The 24,498-nt window shown below is 61.4% G+C and overlaps 2 protein-coding genes and 3 non-coding genes across 8 annotated transcripts; 3 read left to right on the top strand and 2 right to left on the bottom strand.

Annotated features, from left to right (window-relative positions):
- Positions 1-52: 52 nt before the first annotated feature.
- Positions 53-5,764, top strand: EIF2B4 (eukaryotic translation initiation factor 2B subunit delta). Of its 3 annotated transcripts, none has more exons than XM_061990335.1 (13): positions 53-397; positions 538-581; positions 672-810; positions 1,122-1,328; positions 1,544-1,626; positions 1,828-1,919; positions 2,305-2,419; positions 2,737-2,813; positions 3,005-3,107; positions 3,732-3,859; positions 4,860-5,040; positions 5,128-5,308; positions 5,521-5,764. In XM_061990335.1, exons 1-13 carry the CDS (start codon positions 373-375, stop codon positions 5,718-5,720), a joined length of 1,575 nt encoding a protein of 524 aa, XP_061846319.1. In that variant the 5' UTR covers positions 53-372; the 3' UTR covers positions 5,721-5,764. The 3 variants fall into 3 exon arrangements, with proteins under 3 accessions (XP_061846319.1, XP_061846318.1, XP_061846320.1); XM_061990334.1 differs by having other exon boundaries at positions 1,119-1,328; XM_061990336.1 differs by lacking the exons at positions 53-397; positions 538-581; positions 672-810; positions 1,122-1,328; positions 1,544-1,626 and adding an exon at positions 1,633-1,740.
- A 1,211-nt stretch (positions 5,765-6,975) lies between these two features.
- LOC133625033 (U1 spliceosomal RNA) lies at positions 6,976-7,139 on the top strand. The gene has a single exon (XR_009818334.1). It is a non-coding gene; the product is annotated as a U1 spliceosomal RNA (small nuclear RNA).
- A 1,054-nt stretch (positions 7,140-8,193) lies between these two features.
- LOC133625032 (U1 spliceosomal RNA) lies at positions 8,194-8,357 on the bottom strand. The gene has a single exon (XR_009818333.1). It is a non-coding gene; the product is annotated as a U1 spliceosomal RNA (small nuclear RNA).
- Positions 8,358-12,286: 3,929 nt separating this feature from the next.
- On the bottom strand, positions 12,287-12,450 carry LOC133625031 (U1 spliceosomal RNA). The gene has a single exon (XR_009818332.1). It is a non-coding gene; the product is annotated as a U1 spliceosomal RNA (small nuclear RNA).
- Positions 12,451-12,919: 469 nt separating this feature from the next.
- TMEM214 (transmembrane protein 214) lies at positions 12,920-23,978 on the top strand. Of its 2 annotated transcripts, XM_061989751.1 has the most exons (17): positions 12,920-13,061; positions 13,328-13,533; positions 15,404-15,554; positions 16,561-16,695; positions 17,581-17,663; positions 17,832-17,937; positions 18,698-18,779; positions 19,679-19,780; positions 19,862-20,003; positions 20,490-20,581; positions 20,686-20,734; positions 21,236-21,349; positions 21,645-21,762; positions 22,139-22,235; positions 22,407-22,575; positions 22,908-23,059; positions 23,583-23,978. In XM_061989751.1, exons 1-17 carry the CDS (start codon positions 12,920-12,922, stop codon positions 23,707-23,709), a joined length of 2,067 nt encoding a protein of 688 aa, XP_061845735.1. In that variant the 3' UTR covers positions 23,710-23,978. The 2 variants fall into 2 exon arrangements, with proteins under 2 accessions (XP_061845735.1, XP_061845737.1); XM_061989753.1 differs by lacking the exon at positions 21,236-21,349.
- The last annotated feature ends 520 nt before the right edge of the window (positions 23,979-24,498 follow it).

Raw genomic sequence — 24,498 nt, 5'->3', positions numbered from 1 at the left:
CGGCCCGGCCGCCTCGGCCCGCCCCGCCCCACCCCCGCTCCGCCCCGGCCGGCCCGCTGACCCCACCGCCCCCCGCGCTCGGGACCCTGCGCCGGCTCTGTGCTCAGCCTCCGGCTGCGTCCCGGCGACACCCCCGCGGCGCCGTAGCCCTGTCCTGCCCCCCCCCACCAGCGCCAGGCGCGGCGCAGGACGGGCCCCGGCCGCGGGGAGCTCCGGGGAGGGACCCCGCGGGAGAGGGACCGGCCCCGCCGCGGCTGCGGAGCGGGGGCCCCGCGCGTCACGCGCAGGGCCGGTGACGTCGCGGCGGGACGAGCGGAGAGCGGTAGCGCCCTCCGGCCCGCAGGGGGCGCTGTGAGAGGCCGGGCGGGGGCGATGGCGGCGCGGGACGCGCCGGGCGGTGAGTGCGGGACGGGACGGGACCGGACCCCGCACCGCGGCGGCGGCCGGGCTCTGCTCACGCCCGCCGCTCCGCACCCACACAGCCGGGGGTGTGTCCCCTGGCCGGTCTCGGCCCCTCTCATCTCCCCCTCGTTGCAGGTGCGGGCCCCGAAGCAGCCGCGCCGGTGCCGGCGGGACTGCAGGTGAGCAGGGCCGGGGACCGGCGTGGGGCCGGGAGCTGGGCTGGGGGCCGGCGTGGGGACCCGGGGCTGCCTGATAATCTGTGCCCGCAGGCCCCGGAGCTCTCCCAGGAGGAGAAGCTGCAACTGCGGAAGGAGAAGAAGCAGCAGAAGAAGAAGAAGAAGAGCGAGAAAGGTCCGGCGGCCGAACCCCCGGAGGTGGGGACACCATCCGAGCCAGGGCAGCCGCGGGGTGAGGACCGTCCTCCATAGTGGGACCTCCCGGACGTTCCTGCTCTCTATACTTGAGTCCTGGGCCTCGCTGCCTCTCCTGCCTGCAGGGCCTGGGGTGCAGAGAGGCCGGTCCCCTCCCCACCCAAGTACAGGGCGGGCTGCGTGGGGGTGGCAAAGGTGCTGCAGTGCCTGAGGGTGCCGTGCCTGTCCCTCCAAAGGCAGACCCTGGCACACAGGAGGGTCTCCCTGCCACGGACTGCACCTTGTACAGGGCTACATCTGGTGACAGAGGCTGGGCACAGACTCCCCCTTTCTATCTCCTTGCAGTAGGTGCTCAACCTGCACCTGCCCCAGTCTTGGCTGATGGCATCAACGATGGCGAGAAGCCCACAGGGGGCAAGAGCAAAGCTGAGCTGCGAGCAGAGCGCCGCGCCAAGCAGGAGGCCGAGCGGGCTCAGAAGCAGGCCAAGAAAGCAGAGCTGAACCAGGCAGCCACAGCAGCCAAGCCCAGGCTCACCCCTACTGAGCCTCAGTCCGGTAAAGCCACTGTCACCGCAGGGTGAGTGGGTGGGTGAGCGAGGACAGAGATGTCTGGGGTGGGCACCTGCAGATGCTGCCTGTCCGATCCTTCCATGGTGCTTTGGGCACTGTCCTGCCCTGTGGTTCAGGTATCTTGGGGCAGCGTGGCGGGCCTAGGGGCTGCACCAGGGCACTGCTGCTGCCTCACATCACTTTCCCCACTGACCTCACAGTGGTGAAACGTCTGCCAGAGCACGTGCAGGTGGACGACCCTGCTGCCCAGAGGAAACTGGCCAAGAAGCTGGAGCGGCAGCAGGTAGGAGGAGAGAGGGCTGGGTTCCAGCTGCCTGCGCAGGGCAGTTGTGCTGGGCTGGCTGTGGTGGGACTAGAGCCTGCTCAACTGGACAGGGGGTTCTCCGATGTGCCTCTCGTGAGTGTTATGTGTGATTGGCACAGGACTGAGCAGGGCTGCATGGCAGCCCCTGGGTAAGGTGTCATCAGTGTTGTTTGGCTACAGGTACCTCTGAGGCAGGACTATGGCACCAAGGTCAACCTGTTCTCCCACTTGCACCAGTACAGCCGGAAGAAGCCACTGACACAGCAGATGAGGTATGTGGCCTCCCCAGCCCAGGGCCCTGGCCATGGTTTGGCTCTGCTCCAGCTGGCCTGGCTGCAAAATGGTTGTTGCAAAGGGATATCCTGATCTTCTGTGTGGGATGGGCTCATTGGGGTGGAGAAGGACCCCTTCACTTGCTTTGAGGAGATGGGGCAGCCAGATGTCCTGCCTGTGGGGTGAGGAGAGCTGCCCTGTGACTATTGGAGAAGGGGCTGTGGGGTTAGCTTTATTCTGGTCACAGAGCAAGTAGGAGCTGACTCACAGCTTCCTTCTTGGGCTGTTCCTCAGATTGTTTGGTTGGGGGCCTGGCAACGGGTTGGTTGTTCCTGAGCCATTGGAGGGTCAGTGCTGAGAGCTCTCCCACGTTTGTCCCTGCAGCATCCCCTCCACGGTGATTCACCCAGCCGTGGTGCGCCTCGGCCTCCAGTACTCCCAGGGCATCATCAACGGCTCCAATGCCCGTTGCATTGCCCTGCTGGAAGTCTTCAAACAGGTACGTCTGCAGCCAACCCTGCCCACTGGGAACCAGGGGTATTGCACCAGGCACAGGTGTCTCCACGATTCCTCACTACTGAGGCCTTGTCTGTGCTCAGTCCACTTCAGCCTCTTCCTCTGCCCATGCCTGGGGCTGAATCCCGCTGAGATCTTGGTTCTGGAGCTGCTACTGCAGATCTCAGTTCCTGGAGCAGCCTTTTGCCCACCCAGTGAGAGCATGTCAAACCTTGCAGGAGGCACTTGGGCCTGGTCTGCAGCCTCTTGGGTGAGGATGTCACGTGCCCTGGGCTCATGCTCCTTCCCTTTGTGTCTCAGCTGATCCGGGATTACTCGACTCCCCCCAACGAGGAGCTGTCACGGGACCTCGTGTCCAAGCTGAAGCCACACATCAGGTGAGGGGTCCAAAGGCCGAAGCCCTCACTGTATGAGTCCCATTGGTCACCTCTTTGGGTTGGTGTTCACTCAAACTTGGACTGACTTTCCTGGAGCTCTAGGTTATGCCTCCCTGCCCAGCTTCACCCCACCTCTACCTGTCCCCTGCCCTCCAAGCTCCTCTGGAGCTGAGCCTGTTCCTTCTCTGCAGCTTCCTGACCCAGTGCCGGCCCCTTTCAGCCAGCATGGGCAACGCCATTAAGTTCCTCAAGAAGGAAATTTCATGCCTACCCGACAGCCTGAGAGAGGAGGAGGTGAGTGGCCTTGTGTGAGCAGTGGGCACCAGGGCAGAGAAAGAGACAGCCCTGGCACAGGCCAAGCAGGGAGAGGTGATGGGGTGGAGAGGTGGGAGGACGTGCAAGCTGGTCATCATAGAATCATAGAATGGTAGGGTTGGAAGGGACCTTTAGAGATCATCTAGTCCAACCCCCCTGCACAAGCAGGTCCACTTAGACAATCTGTCGGAACCTCCTGATCAAGCTGGTGCTGTGTGCTGCAGGAAGGCCTCAAAGGCTGCAGCAGTTGGGCACCACAAGGTGCCTTTGCCCACCAGGACTGCCTTTGAGAGCACTGTTTGGCAGCATCAGTAGCAGCAGATGAAGAAGAATGCACTTGTTCTTGTGATCAGCTATGTCTCAAGCTCCACAGGCTGGAGAGTCTTAAGCAGTATAATCTCCATGGGATGACCAGAGCACCCAAGAGGTGCAGGGGAGATAAGGAGCAGAGCTGGGGAGGGCCTGATGGTGGCTCCAACACAGTAAAGCACCGGGCACTGCTGAGAGGCTTGTGCTGGGACGGGAGTGGCCCTGCGTGTCCCAGGAGAAGGTGCCATTCACTGGGGCATGGCTATGCTGTGAGTGACAGCACCATCTCCCCAGGCAAAGGAGAAGCTGCAGGACACCATTGACAAATACCTGCGTGAGAAGATTGTTTTGGCAGCTGAAGCCATTTCAAGGTCTGCCTTTGAGAAGATAAATGACAATGACGTGATCCTGGTGTACGGATGGTAAGAGAAGAGCCAGAGCAGCAGGGGAGGAAAGGAAAGGAGCTGCTCGGCAAACACGGGGAGCTCTTGCAAGAGCAGTTTTTCAAGGGTGGGAAAGTCAGCGTTGCCCTAGAAGGAGGGACAGGGGTTGTGGCTCTGGGTCCAGCAACTAGAAATCAAACCAGCAGGGAGGGGCCAGCCAGGGTCCCAGCCAGAATGTGGCCTTGGTGGGGAGCTGGTAAAGAAAGGCACACGAGAGAGGTTTATGACTAGTGGGGCAGGACAGAGCAATGGATTTATGAGGGTGGCAGGACAGAGCAGAGCATGGCTCTGAACCAGTACTTGATAAATGGATATAGGAGCACTGTTAGCGCTTTAGAGAAAGCAAGAGAACTCCTGTCCATACTGGGAGACAGGCAGGCTGATGGGCTCATGGCAGGAGGTTGTGACAGAGCACTTTCTGCCTGGCAGCTGCCAAAGAGAATGCTAAGTTGTGTCTGTGTGGGCAGGCCTGCTGTGATAAGCAGTCTCAGAGGGCCCCGTCCTGCTAATGTTATTCCTGACTGCCCCTCGTGCTGGAAGCACTGGAGCCCTCGGGCTCATTAGAGGAACAAACAGGAGGGTCTGATCAAGTAGCTGTATACTGATTAACATAGTTGTGTCAGCAGTTCAGAGGCCATTTGTAGCTGCCTGGGTTTGCCCTGCCACTACCGACTGCTGGTCTGGGTAAGGGACATGTGCTGTTTGGGATGGATGTTCCCAGAGACCAGCTGTGGGGGACAGCTGGCACCTGACAGCGCCAGCCCTGGCCATTGGGTACATCAGGGCTGTGCCCTGGGTGGGACCCGAGACACCTCCTGCCTGGCCAGCTCCAGGTGGCTCCTGCCCCAGTACCTGGCCAAGGGAAGCTTCCTGACCCTGGGCCACATTTCTGGGTGATGCCGTCAGTGTGGGGCAGCCGTGTGCTGGGGGAGGGCCTGGTCAGGTGGAAGGGGGCAGCTCCCTCACTGGTGCCCACCAGCTCCTCCCTCGTGAACCGCACACTGTGCGATGCCCACGCCAAGAAGGGCCGTGCCTTCCGCGTGATCGTGGTGGACAGTCGGCCGCGGCTGGAGGGCCGGGAGACGCTGCGCCGGCTCGTGAGGAAGGGCATCCACTGTACCTACGTGATGATCAATGCCATCTCCTACGTGCTGCCCGAGGTGAGGGGCAGAGCGGGGCCACGGCGCGTGCGGGGGAGGCCGGAGCAGGGCAGAAGGTGATGTCAGATCCCTGCGCTTCCCTGACAGGTGTCCAAAGTGCTGCTGGGAGCCCACGCGCTGTTGGCCAACGGCTCGGTCATGTCCCGGGTGGGCACGTCCCAGATAGCACTGGTCTCCAAGGCCTATAACGTGCCCGTCCTGGTGTGCTGCGAGACATACAAGTTCTGTGAGAGGGTGCAGACGGACTCTTTTGTCTCCAACGAACTGGGTATGGTTTCTGTCCCCTTCCTCCCACCTCTGACCTGCTCCCTCTTCCTGCTGCTGGCTGCCCTGCCTGGCCCTGCCTTTCCCCTTGCTGGCTGAGGGGACACCGCTCCCAGAAAGGGTGGTCTGGCAGGCAGGGGTGCTGCGCGCTCCCAGGGCAGGATGGAGAGGTGCTGCCCCTGCCGCTGATCCCACCCGCTGCTTCTCTGTCCGCAGATGACCCCGATGACCTGATTGTGCTCCGGAAGGGCCAAGCCCAGCTGGGCGGCTGGGCAGAGAACAAGTCCTTACGCCTCCTCAACCTAGTCTATGACGTGACACCACCTGACCTTGTGGATCTGGTCATCACGGACTTGGGCATGATCCCCTGCACCTCGGTGCCTGTCGTCCTGCGTGTCAAGAGTGTGGATCAGTAGCAGGGGCAACTGCAGGGACGCTAATAAACCAAGCCCCACGATAACACCTTGTCTGCCTTCTATGGTGTGGCCTGAGCCCCGGTGCCCTGTGTCACGGCAGGGTCCGCTCTGCGCATCCTGTGAGCACACTGGCACTTCTGCCCAGCCCCTCTTCCCCCAATCCAGGCTGCAGCAGGGAAGGGTCATCCTTGTCCCTAGGCTGCTCATCTGGGACCTCAGGGAGATGATGGCCATGGCCCCTGGCTCACACACCTCCTGCAGCTGTGGCTGTAGCAGCCCCTCAAGTTGGGCTGGTGTGGGAGAGCTGAGGGCCCCTGCCCCTTCAGCATCCTCAGGTGCTAGGGCTGCTCACAGCGTGAGCTGCTTCTGTGTGAGGGGCTCGTGCACGTGCTGCCTGAGCAGAGGCTGACTCTGGCACAGAGAAGCAGCATCTTCCCCGCTTCTGCAGCAACCGTCACTTGCTGCTGTGGTAAAGGTTGTGCTGTTCCCAGCTCCTGCCAGGAAGGGCCAGTGGCTGGCTGTGCAGCACATGCTACACCGGCCTCTGCCCCAAAGTGGGTGCCTTTATACATCAGTATCGTGTACAGAAGCGAGGCTGCATTGGAGACCCCTAGGTGCCTGGCCCCAGCCTGGAGCAGGGCCACGGAACGCCAGAGTAACAGGGGTGGAGGGTGGATGCTGGGCCGTGGACGGGGCAGAGCATGTCCCTCTGGCTCTCCTGCCCGCGGCCGCTGCTCCGTGCAGCACTGGGCTGCACGGACCGGGCCGGCCGCGGGCTCCTCCGCGCCGAGCGTGTGGCCCTGGCCTCGTGGGGCCCAGGGAGCCTCAGGCCGCGGCCTTCCCGCGGAGACGGGGTCGGCGGTGCCCTGCAGTACGGGGCTGCGGCAGCGGCGCATGGGGAACCGAGGCCTCGCGGCCCCACGCACAACACGGCACCGGCACCCGCCTCGCTGAGGCGAGGCGCGCCCGAGCCGCGGCGGCTCGCAGGGGCGGGGCCGAGCGGCGCGCGGGGTCCCGCAGCGCAGGGGCGTGTCCATGCAGATGAGCAGACCCCGCGCGGCACCACGGGACACTCCCGCACCGGCCTCGCGCCGCACACGGGCGCGCGTGGGCGCCGCCGGGCGCCGAGGGGCCGGAGAAGCGGCGGGTCGGGCGCGCGGGGACTGTTTGAGTGCACGGTGGGTTGGTGTTTGTGTCGGCGTGCGGTGTGTGTGTGTGCGCGGGTGTGTGCCGTGGCGGTGCGGGACAGCAGCTCATACTTACCTGGCAGGGGAGACACCATGATCAGGCAGGTGGTTTTCCCAGGGCGAGGCTCATCCCTTGCACTCCGGGTGTGCTGACCCCTGCGATTTCCCCAAATGCGGGAAACTCGACTGCATAATTTGTGGTAGTGGGGGACTGCGTTCGCGCTCTCCCCTGATTTTATCAGTTTAACGGTAGCAATAGGACTCTCTCTGGGAGTGAGATCTTCCCGGGAGCTTCAGCTGGCGGTGTAGCAAGTAGCTACGGTGGGCGCTGGGAGCAGCGGGAGAGCGGTGCCAGCCGGACGCGTGTGTGCTGCACAGCGAGAGGGACTCGCGACAGCCTGACGGGAGCCCCGCGGTGCGGGGAGTGCTCGCTCCCTGCGGGCTCTGTGCCCATCGGGAAGGGCAGGAAGGCTGTACCGTAGGGCCCGGGGCCCGGCGGCTTCCACACCGCGAGGCACTCGGGGCAGGGACCTTCAGCACAATCCGGGGAACAGCAGGTTGGCGCATATGAGATCAGACTTCAGAGCTTTGTCGTTTTTTTGGACCCTACGTCCCTTTCCTCACTTGCTATTTTGTACAAGTATGCTTTGAGTTGAAATTGAAAGCAAAGAGTGAGAAGTGCTTAGAAGTGCTAGTACTTGCTTATCTATCTGCAGACGCCTGGAGCCACAGGCCTCCAAAATGTGCCTGACCAGAGGCCAAGGAAGGGAGCATGACAACATCAGCCAGTTATGTTTGGGCTATAAGTTGTGGGACTGAGCAGAAAAGCAACTTCAAAACAATTCCATTAGGGCCACAGAGCTAAAAAAGAAGATAAAATACTTCCTTGCTTCTCTTCTCTGTGCTGTATGTAAGCAGCAATTTTTCGTTTTCTGATGTGCATGCTGGGGAGAGCGATGCCTCGGGAACCCGGCGCTGCAATCAATACAGCAAAGCTGCTGCTTAATGCTGCACTGGGCTTAAGGAGCTGGATAGTGCTGAAGGGCTGTGCCCCGAGTGCCTCGCGGTGCGGAAGCCGCCGGGCCCCGAATGCTATGGTACAGCCTTTCTGCACTTCTCGATAGCCAACGAGGCCCCAAAGATCGATCACCCCGCGCACCGACCGCGGTCCTTCCTCCGAGCCTCGGTCGCGTCCTGCCAGCACCGCTCTTCCGTAGCCTCCGGCACCTACACAGGAGGCTGTGACAGGACATCTACGGGTATTTCTATTGTTAAACTGATAAAATCAGGGGAGAGCGCGAACGCAGTCCCCCACTACCACAAATTATGCAGTCGAGTTTCCCGCATTTGGGGAAATCGCAGGGGTCAGCACACCCGGAGTGCAAGGGATGAGCCTCGCCCTGGGAAAACCACCTGCCTGATCATGGTGTCTCCCCTGCCAGGTAAGTATGAGCTGCTGTCCCGCACCGCCACGGCACACACCCGCGCACACACACACACCGCACGCCGACACAAACACCAACCCACCGTGCACTCAAACAGTCCCCGCGCGCCCGACCCGCCGCTCCTCCGGCCCCTCGGCGCCCGGCGGCGCCCACGCGCGCCCGTGTGCGGCGCGAGGCCGGTGCGGGAGTGTCCCGTGGTGCCGCGCGGGGTCTGCTCATCTGCATGGACACGCCCCTGCGCTGCGGGACCCCGCGCGCCGCTCGGCCCCGCCCCTGCGAGCCGCCGCGGCTCGGGCGCGCCTCGCCTCAGCGAGGCGGGTGCCGGTGCCCGTGTTGCGCGTGGGGCCGCGAGGCCTCGGTTCCCCATGCGCCGCTGCCGCAGCCCCGTACTGCAGGGCACCGCCGACCCCATCTCCGCGGGAAGGCCGCGGCCTGAGGCTCCCTGGGCCCCACGAGGCCAGGGCCACACGCTCGGCGCGGAGGAGCCCGCGGCCGGCCCGGTCCGTGCAGCCCAGTGCTGCACGGAGCAGCGGCCGCGGGCAGGAGAGCCAGAGGGACATGCTCTGCCCCGTCCACGGCCCAGCATCCACCCTCCACCCCTGTTACTCTGGCGTTCCGTGGCCCTGCTCCAGGCTGGGGCCACGTACCTGGGGCTTCCCAATGGAGCCTCAGCTCCGCACATGATACCAGCGTATAAAGGTACTCGCTTTCGGGCAGAGTCCAGTCCTGCACAGTCAGCCCATGATGCTTCCCAAAGCTGGGGAGTGCAGGACAGGTCAGAGCCGATTGAAACCCACCAGTGTTCAGGGTAGGAATGGGCACTCAGAGCAGTTCAGACCCAGACTGGGGTCTGGGACCAGCTCCAGGCATTGCTGATTTGCCACCGAGGGTGCAACTTGACAATATTCATACTCTCAGGGTCACATTGCGTATTTATTTCAGGTTTGCACAATCCCTGTTGCTCAGTGGTCTCCCTCAAATGAAGTAAAACCGATGGGATTATGTGCCTTATATTTAAGTAAGTGGGACATAGCCCTGTGAGAACAGCAGGGCAGGAGTAGCTTCTGACAGCAAAGTGTCATGTTTGGGGGGGGGATGGAGGGATGTGGAGACATGGGGTATTCGGGGAGAAAATGGGGACAAATGCGAGACATGGGGGGATAATGGGCACACTGGGTAAATGGGGGAAAACGCGGACATGGGAACCAGGCCGGAGCGAGGGTAGCAGAGCTGATTGAATCCCACAGCGGGGGCGGGGGCAGAGGTAGGGAAGATGTGACTGGTTCTGGGTAGTCACGGGACGGGGGAAGCCCAAAGCGTGAGCGGAGCTGAGGGGGGTCGCAGACCTGTTTGAAACCCGCAGCGTTGCTCTAGGCAGGGGAGCAGCGGGGAGCGGACCTGCTTAAGCCCGCGGCGCCTCTCAAAGCCAGGGCGTACAAGGCGGGGTCTTCGGCCGGGAACCGCCCCCCGACGGGGCTCAGCGGTGCCCGAAAAGCGGAGTCGTTCCGCGGGCTGAGACTCGCTAATAATGGCACCCTCGGAAGAGGCGTTGATGATTTATTTCGGGTTTGCACAGGGCCAGGTGCTCGTGGGAACCCCACAAAATAAATCCCCCGACACGAGCGCCTGAGCTGTATTTAGGCACAGAAGTTAAACCATTCTACACCCCCCTTGACAGTGATTGCTCAGAATTTCTCCACCAGCACATCACTGAGCTCACAGACCCGCTTTGCCTTCTCCAACCGTTCCAGTTGGCAAGCTGCTGCCGTGATTTAGGACCTGACTGAAACCCTCAGAGATGGTCACCGGTCACGACCGGGAAACCGCGTGAAAACGGACCTGATTGAAGCCCACCCGCCTGGACAGTTTCTGCGGGACTGGGGTGAAGGAAGGCGGGACTGAAGCCGGCGGGGTCAGGAACGAAGCTAGCATCGGAGCCAATTGAAAGTAGGTGGGGTTCAGGCTAAGAATGAGCATGGAGAACATTTAGCCCAGGGTGGGTCCTGGGACCAGTCCGGCGGTTGCTGGGACCTGTGAACTGCAACCCTCTCTGGATCTCGGTTCCCCTGGTAGATTCCAGTTCCCGCAGAACCACTGTCCTAAAACCCAGGTCCCCCAGGAATCCCCCCATGCCCCTCTGCAGAACATGACATCTCCTGTTCTAACTCTAAAGGTTTTTGGTATGGATATCAGGCAGAAAATCCTGTTGGATTTTCTCGATTTGTGAGTGACTCCCGGCGGTGTGATTTTTTTTGGCCAGTCGCAATCCGGGGAACAACTCCACTTTTCAAGCACCTCTGAGCCCTCTGAGCCCTGTCCGGGGAGGCGGCTCCCGGTCGCAGCCCCCGCCCCGCACGCCCCGGCTTTGGGAGGCGCCGTGGCCTTCAAGCAGGTCCACTCTTCCCCTGCTCCCCTGCCTTAAGCAGCGCTGCGGGTTTCAAACAGGTCCGCTCACCTCTTCAGCTCCGCTCCTGCCCCTGCGACCCCCTCAGAACCATTCTCATCTGCCGTCCCTCTGCCACCGCCCCTGCAGGGTCGGGCAATAAGCGGTGCCTGAAGGGAGCTTCGAGTTCCCCTGAGAAAGTGGGTTTGAGTGCGTGCTGCGCATGACACACAGGCGAAAGCTGCGCAGGGTTGGGCAATAAAGGTAGGGAAGGTATTCGAGTCTGCTCCACTCTGCACCGCTCTGGTCTGTTCAGAATCGGGATGCGGGGAGGTGATGTTGCTGCCTATCCGGTCTCTGTCCAGACCCGCTGCCCTTCCCCGCAGCACCCAGGCCCCTCATCCACCCCTCCCCACCATCGGGGGTCGCAGGTGTCCGGCGGCTGCTCATAAAGGTGCTGGTTGAGAGGGTGAATAGTAGCGATAACAAAGCTGCATGCTCAGATTCTGTGGAAATAGGGATCGAATTGCCCCCTGGAGGGTTTGTAGCGCTGGATGGGATTAGAGGCGGAAGAGTCATGAGGAGTGAGGAGATCCTTGGGTAGGGAGGAATAGATTTGAGAAGGGAATTTTTCTCCAGACAGCATCGGAGCAGGTGTAAAGATACAGGACCTGGAGGAAGGGGTTTGCGGATCCAGGAGGATGATTCACAGCACCTGCGAGTAGGGAAGGAGCCACTCGGGGTTTAGGGGAGTCGCGGGACAAAAACAATCGGGCCAAGAAAGGATATTGAGACTAACTCGGAGGCTGGTTTCTGGTCTCAGCACCTTTTCACATCCCGGTTCTGAAGCTTCCACGGAGACATAGCCCAGAGCGGGAGGGGCAGTTACTGCACAGGGCCAGCGGACTTGAGAGCCACAGCGCAGTCGGGGCCGGGGAGCAGCGGGAGGGTGGACCTGATTTAACCCCGCGATGCCTCCCCAAGCTACTGTGTACGGAACAGATGGGAACTGATTGAGTCCCGCGGGTATAAATGTGCTGCCCAGCGGGAGTCGGGGTTGCGGGCTGTGTGGCATCACCCCCAGCACCCCCCTCTGCGCAGCCATGAAATCGATACGCATCTGAGCTCCGGGTGTGAGGTGGGGTCCTTGCACAGCGGGTACCAGCTCGTGGGACACCAGTGTCTCCATGTCACTGAAATCTGGAATACTAATGCTGCACTGCCGTTAAGGAGTTGGAATGCGCCCAAGGACCCTGCCCCGAGCGCCTCTTGGTGCGGAAGCCGCCGGGCCCCGGGCCCTACGGTACAGCCTTCCTGCCCTTCCCGACGGGCACAGAGCCCGCAGGGAGCGAGCACTCCGCGCACCGCGGGGCTCCCGTCGGGCTGTCGCGAGTCCCTCTCGCTGTGCAGCACAGCACACACGCGGCCGGCTGGCACCGCTCTCCCGCTGCTCCCAGCGCCCACCGTAGCTACTGCTACACCGCCAGCCGAAGGTCCCGGGTGATCGTACTCCCAGAGAGAGTCCTATTTCTATCGTTAAACTGATAAAGCCAGGGGAGAGCGCGAACGCAGTCCCCCACTACCACAAATTATGCAGTCGAGTTTCCCGCATTTGGGGAAATCGCAGGGGTCAGCACACCCGGAGTGCAAGGGATGAGCCTCGCCCTGGGAAAACCACCTGCCTGATCATGGTGTCTCCCCTGCCAGGTAAGTATGAGTGTGTCTTCTGCACCGCCCCGACACACACCCGCGCACACACACACACCGCACGCCGACACAAACACCAACCCACCGTGCACTCAAACAGTCCCCGCGCGCCCGACCCGCCGCTCCTCCGGCCCCTCGGCCCCGTGCGGCGCCCACGCGCGCCCGTGTGCGGCGCGAGACCGGTGCGGGAGTGTCCCGTGGTGCCGCGCGGGGTCTGCTCATCTGCATGGACACGCCCCTGCGCCGTCTCGGCCCCGCCCATTCGCGGCACGGCGGGGTGCGGCCGCGCTGGGGGCGGGGTCACTCTGGGGGCGGGGCGGCGATTGCCGGGTCACGTGGCGCGGTTGGGCGGGGCGGGGACGTGGCACCCTGAGCGCGGGACCCGCTCGCACGGGGCAGCCAATGGGCGGGCGCGGCGCGCGCACGCGCCTCTCCCCGCCCGGCGCCGCCGCCTCCCGCTCCCCTGTGCTGGCGGCGATGGCGGCGGCGCGGCCGGGTCCGGCCTCGGCGGGCGGCGGGCGCTGGGAGGTGGTGCGGAAGGGCCGGCGGCCCACGGGCGGCACCGGCAGCCGCCGCGCCCTGGGCGAGGCCAATGCGGGCCGCGCGCTGCCCGTGGCCGGTGAGCGTGTGAGGCTTCCGCGCGTGGGGCGCGCGGCTCCGGGGATATCTGCCCGCGGAAGAGTGGTCTGCCGTGGGGCGGGAGGCGGGCTTTGGGCGAATGCCACCGCCGAGGCTCGGTCCCGGGGTTCCCAATGCCTGCGAGGGCCACGGTGGCCCCGGCACTCCAGCGACCCCCTGCTGAGCCTTGGCCCGGTGTGCACGTCGGCGTCCGGGACCGTCTCCGTGGCTCCCTGTAGAGCCACCTCCTGCCTTCCTCCGTTGCAGCTCCCATCGCCACCTCCGACACTATCTTCGAGCTGGGGTTTGAGCGGCCGCTGAAGAAGCAGAACAAGGAGCAGGTCCCTCCCGCACCAGCACCTGAGGCACCGCACCGGAAACAGCACCCAGGGAAGAGCACGAAGAAGCCGTCGGCAAACGACACCGGCGTCAAACCGGGCAAATGCCGCTCACTGGAGGAAGCTCTGAAAGCCGTGAGTGTGCCCGTGGGCTCCCTGGCCCTGACCCTGTGCTCACTTCTCCCCAGCCCTCCTGTTCCCAGCGGTCTATGAGTACCCGGGTTGCTCCTGACCCACAGTGACATGTTGGAGCCGAAGCTGTGGGCACTGTTGTTCCCTGTCCTGCACTGAGGCCATTTGGCATTCTGGCAGCCTCTGCACTCCGCTACAGCAGGAGCCAGAGCTTGAGCTATTAGAGTGTTGTCATTACTGTGGTTGGGGTGAGCAGCACAGAGCACGGTGTCCCGTTGTGGTTTGGGTCCCTCGGGAGAAGAAGGAGGACACCTCCCTCCTGTGCCTTCACCTGCAGCCCTTTGATACTGTGTGACCCCCCCACCTCATTACTGTGTTGCTGCCTCCCCTCAGGGCTGAATGCTCCTGCCCATTGCTGGCTGCAGCCTGGAGTGGGCACATTCACCACGGGAGTGGAGCAGATGGTGCTCTGGCAGGCGCCAGGCTGGCCAGGGAGATCCCTACCATGTGCCAAGTTGTACCTTGGCTGTAGGCAGGAGGGAGCTGGGAAGCTGGGAGGGATTTTCTGGTTTCTCTCTTCACCCACTCTCTGTCTGCTGCCTGGGAGGAATCCTGGGAACGTCTTGTTGGGGAAACCTCCTCCCTCCTGTCTTGCCAGCTGGGCCCAGGGAGCTGTTGCTGCAGCTCGGGTGAATTCATATATCTCGCAGCACCTGAGCATGGCCAGGTTTAGGAAAGGAATGTGCCCACTGGCAGGGCTCTCCTGCCGTGCTTGCCCACTCAGCTCCTCTCTGCCACCCACGTGTCATGTCGTGTTCCACTCATGCCCTGAGCCTTCAGTGGCCCTGCTGTGGGGACGGGAGATTACCTGTGTTCGCTAGGCATAAGTGTTTCTCACTTGGAAGCACTGTGTGTAGAGATAGCTCAGAGCAGCACTGTCTCGGGAGAGTGGCCTGGGGCCGAGCCCTGGTTGCCCTGTAACTGGCCTGGGGCTGAGCCCTGATTGCCTTGTAACTGTGGGCGGCTCAGCCGCTGTGCGCCCACAGCTCCCTCAGCTTTGCTGACAGCAGCACTTAGTTTTCTGACATACCAGCAGCTGTTTTTTTCCTTATTCCTCTTCAAAATGGTTGCTAAAATAAACATGCAGCAGAGGCTGCCCAGCTCAGATCTCATAGTGTGCTGGGGCTGAAATGAGGGACATTGGAATGTTAAAGTCTCGCTGCGTCTGCTGACCTACCCAGGAGTGCACAGGGAATCCGAGTTAAAAGCAGAGCACGTGCCTGTATGTAACAGGCAGCAGAGGAAGAAGGTGAAGGGGTGTGAGCTGCCATCCCAACTCATGGGCTGTGAACCGGGAGGGTCCTGGCTGCTGCCTCCTGGGAGGACATGGGCGCAGCTGCCCGTCGGTATTCATTGCAACTGCACTGGAATGACACTGGGCTGATGCCTCCCGGCGCAGCCTTCAGCCATCTCCAGACCCACCTGAGCTCTGCTACTGTCGTTGGTGGCTCGCAGGGGCTGACTGGGCTCAGGTGACACTTGGCAGAGGCACAGTCGGTGTGCCAGTGCTGGCAGGAACGTGGCAGGAGAGGAGCTCGTGGCTGTGGCTGAGCCAGTGCAGTGCGGCCTTTTGATGTCTCTTCTGTCTCAGGGGCTCTGTGCAGCACAAGCCCACCGACTGTTTCCAGCCACACTCCTGTTGGCATTAGCAGGGGTGGGCTGGGAGGTTTCTGTGCGCTCCCGGGGTGAGGGGGGCGAGTGTTCCTCTTTGTGCACAGCCACCCTTTAACAACGGAACTTCACTTTCCTCTTTCTGTACTTATTGACCGATTCTGCATGTCCTGGGTTGAATTTCCCTGTCTGTCATTTCCAGCTGGACCTGACAGACCTGCAGAAGGAGCTGGGCAAAAGCCAGAGCGTGTTCCCCGAGAACCCTTCTGTCTGGGTGAAGGACCTGGCCGGCTACCTCAACTACAAGCTGCAGGCACCCAGGAGTGACCCCCTGCTCAGCCAGCACCCTCACGGTCAGTGCCCCCTGGCGAGGGGGCCAAGGGGACCCTGCGCTCAGCAGGGACATGTGGGTTGGGTGCTTCACCACAGCAGGGGTGGCTCAGTGGGGTCCTCAGACTTGCAGAGGTGTGTTGGGGCAGCCTCTGCCCCCTGGGCAGACCTGCAGCATCATTTTTGTTGGAGAGACCTTGGAGATGACACAGTCTGGACTGTCTCAGCGCCAGCAGGAGGGCTAAAGGGGCTCAGCACTGTGCTCTCCACCAGGTTTATTGGACACAGGTTTCTTGGGGGGAATGGGTAAAGGACTGCTCGCTGAAGGGGCAGTTTTAGAGTTGTTGGAGCAGGCAGGACCAAAATGGTCACAGATGGGAATAGACAAAATCTCCCCTTTTCACCTGAGACAGATCAGGTTGAGCCTGTCCCGCAGTCCAGGCTTGTTACCCTACAAACTGGGATGTTTGGGTGTTGCTTTGCTCCTCCCTCACTCCCAGACAGGTTTTATTCAGTGCCAAAACTATTTTGAGAAACTTGGTAACAGAAAGGAACATGACTCTTTATTCATATACAAATCAGGGAGTGTTTGCTTCATTCTTGGTATCACCACGATTGACTTCTCCTGACTGTCAGACAATAAAACCGCCCTCATTGGCAGCAAGTTAGAAGCTTCTCCTCATCGCTGCTTCTCCCTGGGAGCTATTACTTGCTGCAGTGGAATTCAGGAACCTGCTCATGAGTGTCTGCACTCAGGGAGATTCTGGCTGTGTTTCCACAGGTTTCCCTCTGCTCGTGATGCACTGCTCAGCTCCCACTTTGAGCCCCAGCTTCTAGGGTTGGCAAAGGGCAAAAGCTCAGAACACCTCAAAAGCTGCATGTGTCCTGTCGACAGCAAGCCCTCACTGTTCAATTGGGGCACCCCATGTAGAATAACCCAGAGGGAAGTCACAGGTCAAATATGTGGATACAGTGCCTCTCAGCTGCTGCAGTGGCTCTCACTGACCTCTCTCTCTTGTGCTGCTCCAGACTACCCGTACTGCCTGCTGAGCAAGGAGCTGAAGAGCATCATCAGGTCCCTGCTGGGAAAGTCATCCAGCGTGCTGGAGCTCTTCTTCGACCACTGTATTTACACCATGCTGCAGGAGCTGGACAAAACCCCAGGTGAGACACAGTTGGCACAGCTTGGGGCACCGCGGCAGTGCCACACTCCAACAAAGAGAGGATTCCTCAGACCGTGTTGCGGTTTCTGGACCGTGGGGACACTGCTGCTCCTCAGCTCCTGGTTTAAGAGCTGTTTTGAATTCAGAAGGTGAGGTGGGAATCACTTCCTGTGTGTCCACTCTGCAGAGAAGGGCCATTCATGCCCAGGTGGCTCCTTGCAGGGATGTAAAGTGCTACTGAGGCCATGAGGTTTTGGGCTGGAGGGGGCTGTAGCAGGCAGAACGGGGCTGAGACATGAGGCCAGCACAGTGAGAGCTGCAGCCCAAAGGGAGGGTGGTGAGAAATACCAGCCCAGGGCTTTGGCACTACTCCATGGTGCCACAGCTTTTAAGCTCAGCAGAGGGTCATGGCAACAGCAGGACTGTGCTGGGGGCAGGACCAGCCCAGAGGGCAGCCAGCCCCTACTGTGGCCACACCGCCTGGCCCAGGGGCCAGCAGAGCTGGAGGGGATCACTGGACAGTCGTCTCAACCCTCCTCTTTTGAACATGAACAAGGAGAAAACAAGACATTGGAAGTCCCAGGAGTGGGGGCTGTGACAGTGATAGCCACCATGCCTGCTGGCTGCTGCTTATGGAGGGCAGAGCTGGGCCGAGGAGTTTCGGAGGGTCTGTGGAGCCTGTCCTGGTCCTGTGGGCTGGAGCCCGGCAGCAAGGGGTCCCATCCAGGTCAGGGGTGAGCCAAGGAGTGGACAAAACCCCCATGCTGCTGCAGCGGCGCTTGTGGACCAGTGAGGGGGGCAGGTCTGCACCAAGGGGTCATTGCAGTGGGAGGGCGCATGATGAGCGATGGCAGCTGAGCAGGAGCCCTTCTGTGCTGTCTTTCAGGGGAGTCTCTGCACGGGTACAGGATCTGCATCCAGGCTGTGCTTATGGACAGGCCCAAAATTGCCACCACAAACCTGGGCAAGGTGAGCTGGCTATAGCGGCCACGGCCTCAGGGGTGCTGAGTGTCCCTCCTGGGGGGCTGGAGCAGCCAGGCAGCAGCCTGGAGCCCGTGACACCAGCAGTCCTGCAAGGTGCAGTGGCAGCGTTGGGATGGGATGAGCCGTGGCTGACATGTCTTCTCTTCACCCCAGTACTTGGAGGTGCTGCGATCCCACCAGAACAAGCCAGTGAAGTGTCTGACTGTGCTCTGGGCGCTGGGCCAGGCCGGGTTCACTGACCTGCATGAGGGCCTGAAAGGTGAGGGCACAGCAGGTGCTGGGTGGGAGCTGAGTCGTTTGGTCAGAGAAGCCCTGTAAGATCTGTCAGAGTGGGAACACACAACTCTGCCATTCCTCTGTGAGCAGAGCAGAGCTAGGGCGGCAGTGCAGCCACCCCACAGCCCCTCCTTAGGGATCTGTCCATCTGGGCATTTTGGGTAGGGAAATGGGAGGTGGTTTGTCCTGGGTTTAAATCGAGTTGTGGTCCTGGAACCCCAGTGTCCTCCTGCTTTGGGTCATACAATTATAGAAACATTATGGTTGGAAAAGAGCTTTAAGCAGCTTGAGTCCAACCCCTCCCCTCACCCTACCAAGCTGTAGTGCTGCCAAGCCCAGCACTAACCCATGTCCCTCAGCACCTCGGCTACACGGCTTTGCAATAGCTCCAGGGATGAGACTCCACCAGCTCCCTGGGCAGCCTGGGACAGGGGCTGACAACCCTCTCAGGGAAAAAGCTCTTCCTCAGCTCCAATCTAAACCTCCCCTGGGGCAACTTGAGGCCATTTCCCATAATTCATTACTGAGGAGAAGAGACTGACCTACAGCCTCCTGTCAGGAAGTTGCCATGAGCAAGGTCTCCCTTCAGGCTCCTCCAGGCTGAAGACCCGCATGGACCTCAGCCCCTCCCCAGCAGATTTGTGCTCCAGCCCCTTCCCCAGCTTCATTTGCAGCTGCTGCTCGCAAGCAGAGGGATGTACAGCCCTCCTGTGCCCTGCTCTGACCACCACCTCTCCCCACAGTGTGGCTTGGCCTCATGCTCCCGGTGCTGGGGATCAAGTCCCTCTCCCCATACGCTGTTGCCTACCTGGACCGCCTGCTGACGTGAGTCTCACTGTGCTTCCACCCACACGGTACCTCTGGCTGGAGAGGCTATGACATGTGTGGGTCAGACCTTGCAGGATTGAGTGCACTGTTGGACTTGCTGTGCCTTCTGGCTTGTCCCCAAGCGTTGGTGAATGCCTGTAGTGCCAGTGTCCAGACAGCGCTTGCTGTGTCCTGAACGCATCTGGCCCCACCACGGCTCTGCAGAAACGCAGCAAGGTGCCATGGCGCCGGCACTGCCGGCAGACGGGCTTTCCCCAGCGAGGAGAAGGGATGAGCCGTTGGGCTGAGGGCCGTGCCTGAGCGAGGACAGCCGCCGTCTCTGGCATTGCCGCCTTGGCACAATGTGAGGGAGCTGTGTGGGTGGGAGAGTGGCAGTTGCCACGTGGTGCAGGTGGCTGACGCGGAGGCAGGAAAGGTCAGGAGCAGCTTCTTGAGGGGCAGCAAGAGGCATCCCCTGTCCTCCCAGAGTGTTCCAAGGCAGTTATTTAAGGGCTTTATTCTTTACTGCTTCACCATAACAAGACTGCTGTGGTTGGTTTTGCTGGAGGGCTTTGTGGAGATTCATTGAGCAAACCTTCATGGTTCACCCCGATCTTTCTGAACCTTTATTTTGTTACTTTTCCATCATCTGATTTCTCTTTGACTGCATCTCCTTTACCAGCACCCCCAGTCTCAGGCTCGTCAGGCCCCCATCATTTGGGGGCAAAAAGACAGCAGGAACCACTGTGCCTGGCTGTGGGCGCCAGTGCTGTGGTGACCATAAGCTGCCTGCATGTGCCTAAACACTGTGTCCCACTGCTGGCTGGTGCTGGGGCGAGGGCGGCCCTTCCCTCCCAAGCTGCACACGGCCTCCAGCACGGCCACCCTGGCTCAGGGACTTTATTTCTGTGGCACAGGTTGCACCCGAACCTGACCAAAGGCTTTGGCATGATTGGGCCCAAGGATTTCTTCCCCCTCCTGGACTTTGCCTTCATGCCCAACAACTCGCTGATGCCCAGGTACGTGGGCTGCGCCGTGGGGCCAACACCGCGGTCGCCTTGCTGGCCGCTTGCCTCAGCTCCAGTGCCATCTCCCCTCAGCCTGCAGGAGCAGCTGCGGCGGCTCTACCCTCGCCTGAAGGTGCTGGCATTTGGCGCGAAGCCAGAGACAACGCTACACACCTACTTCCCCTCCTTCCTCTCCCGAGCAACACCCACCTGCCCTCCCAGCATGAAAAAGGAGGTGAGCCCTGACCAGGGGCTGCATGCCTGCTGGCCCCAAGGAACCCTCACTCTTGGCACAGCACCACAGGCAGCCCGTGTGCCAGTGAGGAGGGACAGTGAGAGCGTGTTCATCCTCTGCCCAACCTGCTGTGGGGGTCACAAAGCTCTGCTGGCTTCTTGGTGCAGCGGGGCACTGGCCACTTGTTGCACAGGTTTGGCCACCCTGTGTCGGAAACCCAGTGGGCAGTGGGTCGGGCCAGCACAGGGTCACAGTGGGAGCGTGTCTTGGTAAACGAAGGAAGCAGGAGCTCCCAGGGACCTGAAGTGCCTGACCTGCAAGCTGTTCAGTGCCCCAGGAACTGTCTGGGCCAAGCACAGTGAGACAGTAGGTCAGGGTTGGTTGTCTGTGCCAGTGTATAGCCTAGGGTGTGACATGTCTGATGCACCAAACCGAGTGACATGAGGGGGCAGGATGGGCTGACAACCTGTTGCACTTTGTCACCAGCTCCTGACCTCCATGAGCCAATGCCTGAGCCTGGACCCCCTGAGCTTCAGCGTCTGGAGGCAGCTCTACACCAAGCACCTTTCCCAGTCCAGGTCAGCCTGCAGCACTGGGCAGGGCCAGCACTGGCCTGACGGCTTATGGGAGACAACTTCTTGCAGCTCCTGACCCAGCCCTCCCTGTATTCTTCTCCTCCTAGTTTGCTTCTGAACCATCTTCTGGAGTCTTGGGACGGCAGCAGCCAGAAGGTAGGAGCAAGGCAGAGTGGGGAGATGGCATTGCCCATGCTGCCATGGGATCTCTGTATGAGCAGTGGCCCCATGGGCCTTTTGTGTGTGCCCAGCAACACGCCAGTGTGCCAGCAGCTTGGCTGGAGCTGCTGGTGGGTGCATGTGCTGGCCAGAGCTGAGAGTGCTTTGTCCTGGGAAGGCTGTGCTGCCCACAGCATTACCCACTTGCTGCCAGGGAGGAGAGCCCCTCTCCTGCCACGTGCTGCACTGGGATCTTGATGCTGCAGATTGAGCCCCTATTGGGTGCCACAATAAGCAGGAAGGCAGCAGTGGCCGTGACAACCGCGGCACTCAGTACAGGAGCCTCAGGGGTGTCCCCATGGCCAGATCAATACTGCAGCCCCTCAGTGTTTCTACATGTCGTGTCTCCACGGCAGCTGTGGCCCTGGGCTGGGTGTGCATGTGGTGCCACCGGCACAGGGCACATTTGGCCTTCAGGTAGCTCTCGCTGTCCCCAAGGTGCGTCAGTCACTGCAGGAAACGGTTCGCTCCTTCAAAGTGACAAACGAGGAGCTGTCGGCGAGAGGGCCTGGCGGCAACCGGGACGTGGCTGCCTGTGATGCTGCCTGCAAGGTGAGCCCAGGGTAGGGGCGGTGCTGCCTGGTGTCAGCCAGCCACCATGTTTGGGCTCTGTGCCCGGGTTGCGGTCAGCCTCTCCCGCTGCCGGCACGCGCTGAGCCAGGGACCCCGCAGTGGCACATCTGCAAGACACGCTGGGGACAGATGGCGCTGGCCTTTGTCTGTCCTCCCAGCTGCTTGGCAGATGACACTGGTTTACGCTGGGAAGCTGGGGGCGGGTGGTGGGGCGGCTGCACAGGAACCCCCCATCAGCAGCTGCACAATGGGGCCTCATCCTCCCACTGTGCAGGAACTACTGCGCAAGATGAAGGGCCGGGGCTTCCCCTGGGCCCGGCTGCTGCTGGTCACCCTCGTCTTCGTGGCCGGATTCCTCCTGCACGATGTGCGGACACACGGCTCCTTCCAGGGTAAGCAGGGGCTCGGTGCAGGATCTGGCGTGGAGGAGGGAGTTCAGGGAGGAGGGGCTTCACGGCGCTCTGGAGAGAAGGCCCCGCACCTCTGCCTGTGCTGCGGCCACCCCACTGCTCTGTTTTGGTGTTGGGAGTATGTAAGGTGTGTTGGGCCAGATGTCCTGGGCAGGCCGCAGCCAGAGCCTTGCTGGACCTCTCAGGAGGGATTCTCTGGGTCCCTCTCTGCTCAGCAGTTTCTGCTCCTCAGTTCCATGTTGGAGCATCTTCTGAGCAGCTCAGGCCACGTGTCCCTGGAGAGAGGCCTCAGGGGAGTGTGCAGCTCCTGCAGGCAGGGCTGAAGGGCTGCTCAGGGAACGGCTCTGCTCTCTTCCAGACTCCTCTACCGCTCGCCTGCTTCACTCCTCAGGCATCCTGCCAGCCTCACAGCAAGCCTGGCAGAAGGTCTGGCACTGCTGCCTCAAGGGGTACAGGTCAGTGCACCAGCAAAGCAGCCATGGTGGCAGCACTCAGGACTCTGGGTGGAGAGACAGTGCTCAGATGGATTCAAGCGCTGCTCTTGCAGTGGCTCCGGTTGCACACGTGCACCCGTTGCAGTGCTGGGGCAGACAGCACTGCCTACAGCTGCACTCGCTCTCTTGCAGGTGGCTGGAGCGGAGCGTGCCTGCCGGCGGGGCACAGGCAGCCGCCATCCTGCAGCCACAGCTGGAGCTGCTGTGGGCGTGGGGCAGCACAGTGACTCATGCCGCAGGCGAGCACTGCTGGTCCCTGCTCTCCTGGGTGCTCAGCAGCCTGCCCTGCTGTGCCGAGTGGGTAAGGAGGGGGCAAGGGCACAGGCCTGGCAGTGGCCATGAGGAGTCTTGAGTCTGGGCCCAGGGTTCTGCCAGGTCCGCCGCAAGTCGTGACGGGGTCTGGTCTGACAGGAGGGGTCTCAGAGATAACTCTTTGGTGGAAGAGGGGTGATGTTAATGTCCCAGTGAGTGCTTTGGTGGAGCTGAGCGGTAGATGTGGGGGTGTGGTGACCGGCTGTTCAAGGGCCAGCCAGGTTTAGCAGAGCCTCCTTCCTGGTCAGCCAAGCCCCAGGCTCCTTGGGCTACTTGGACCCCATTTGGGCATTAAATCCACCAGTTCTCTCCTCCCCACAGCTCCAGTCTCGGGTCCCAGAACCACTGCTGCACTTCGCTGAGTGTGTCCGAGAGCTGCTTCTCTTCCTGGTGCGGAGCTGCCTGTGGCCACTTCTGGAGGGCCTGGCCACCATGCTACAACGGGGCTGGCAGCGCTGTCTGGACTCCTGCAAGTGAGCACCTGCTGGCCCACTGTGCTGTGGGCTCCCAAAAAGTTCTGCTCACCTCAGGGTGGGGGGCAAGCAACTGTGTGCTCCCCTGTGGCTGTGGCGCATGCCAGGGGCTCCTGTGTGCCTCTGGGGCTTGGGACACTAGGCCTGGGTTGATGCTGCGGCTGGTGAGGTCCCTGTGCCATGGCCAGTGCAGTCCTTGCCCTGTGGCCTGTTTCCCTGTCACATAGACAGTGGGATCCCTGGCCCATTCCCCTGCCCCATGTCCAGCCCCGCACCCTGTTCTCCTGCCCCATGACCTGTGGGATCCCTATCCTGTGGCCCCTGGAATCGCTGCCCTGCAGTCATTCACTTCCCTGTAGTCCATTCCCCTGCCTCCTGGCCAGTAGGATCTCTACTCTGTAGCCCATTCTGCTATCTTGTGGCCAGTAGGATCCCTACCCCATGGCCCATTCCCCTGTCTTGCAGCCCTCTCCCCTACTGTGGGGCTGTTCTTTCGCATAACACCCTCCCTCTCTGTCTCCAGTGGCACGCTGTCGTGGGGCTGCTTGAAGGAGCACCTGGTTGACTTTACCTCCTCCTCTTGGATTTACCTGCAGAACACAACCCAGGCCCTCACCGATTGGGCACTGGCTGTGCTCTCAGGCCACTGAGCTGCTGTGGGCACTGGCCATGCTCTCGGGCCACTGAGACACAGAGGACATGGCCAGGCCCCCTCCTGTGCCCTGGCTGCCAAGGAGCCCCTGGGGCACAGGGGAAATGTGGGATGGGCCATGGGGATGCACTGGGGTTGTGGGCTCAAGTTGGGGTTAAGGGGGAGGGGGTTTGCTGGGGCAACAGGTGGCCGGATCTCCCCCTGTGCAGAGGCCTCAGCATCATCCCCCCCTCCACATCTGAATGAACCTGTTGGATTTTTATTGTTTTTCCATCTTCTCGATGCATCTGTTCTGGGCAGGGGCTTGGGGGAAAAAACCCCATCACAGCTGCCAAGAAGCACCAACCCCCAGGCTGCCTGCAGCAGGCACCGGGCTTGGAGGGGGGCATGTGTGTGTGCATGCTTGTGTGGGTGTATGTGCATGAGTGCAGAGGTGTGTAGTGGTGAGTGTGCCTGCACGTGTGGGGTTGCATTCACATGTGCGTGTACACCTCTGTAGGGCTGCATGCACATGTTTAGGGTAGGTGCACATGTACGTGGGGATGTGCACAGGTGTGTGCATGTGCACAGGCTTGTTTCTGATGTAGATGTGTGCGCACCTCGGTGGGTGCAGACGTGTGTGCTGTGGACCCCGGTGTGCAGCTGCGTGCAGTTGCTGAGCATGCGTGTGCACGCACACGTCTCTGCACGTGTGGGTGTGTACGGATATGTGCGTACGAGTGTGTACCTACAGCTGTCCGTCGGCCCCCGGTGTGGGTGCGAGGGGGCTGCCCCAGGCACGTGTCTC

Source organism: Colius striatus, chromosome 2 (genome assembly GCF_028858725.1).
Source record: "Colius striatus isolate bColStr4 chromosome 2, bColStr4.1.hap1, whole genome shotgun sequence".
In the NCBI taxonomy this organism is placed as follows: Eukaryota; Metazoa; Chordata; class Aves; order Coliiformes; family Coliidae; genus Colius; species Colius striatus.
Note: the sequence above shows the minus strand (reverse complement) of the source record. Positions and strands in the feature narration are given on the sequence as shown.

Bases quoted from the DNA above. Each gene is read 5' to 3' on its own strand.
- EIF2B4 (XM_061990334.1), top strand. From the start codon at position 373: ATGGCGGCGCGGGACGCGCCGGGCG. The intron at 1,627-1,827 runs GTAGGAGGAGAG...GTTTGGCTACAG, and splicing joins AGAAGCTGGAGCGGCAGCAG to GTACCTCTGAGGCAGGACTA. The intron at 1,920-2,304 runs GTATGTGGCCTC...TTGTCCCTGCAG, and splicing joins CCACTGACACAGCAGATGAG to CATCCCCTCCACGGTGATTC.
- TMEM214 (XM_061989751.1), top strand. From the start codon at position 12,920: ATGGCGGCGGCGCGGCCGGGTCCGGCCTCGGCGGGCGGCGGGCGCTGG. The intron at 17,664-17,831 runs GTGAGCTGGCTA...TCTTCACCCCAG, and splicing joins CCACCACAAACCTGGGCAAG to TACTTGGAGGTGCTGCGATC. The intron at 20,582-20,685 runs GTCAGCCTGCAG...TTCTCCTCCTAG, and splicing joins AAGCACCTTTCCCAGTCCAG to TTTGCTTCTGAACCATCTTC.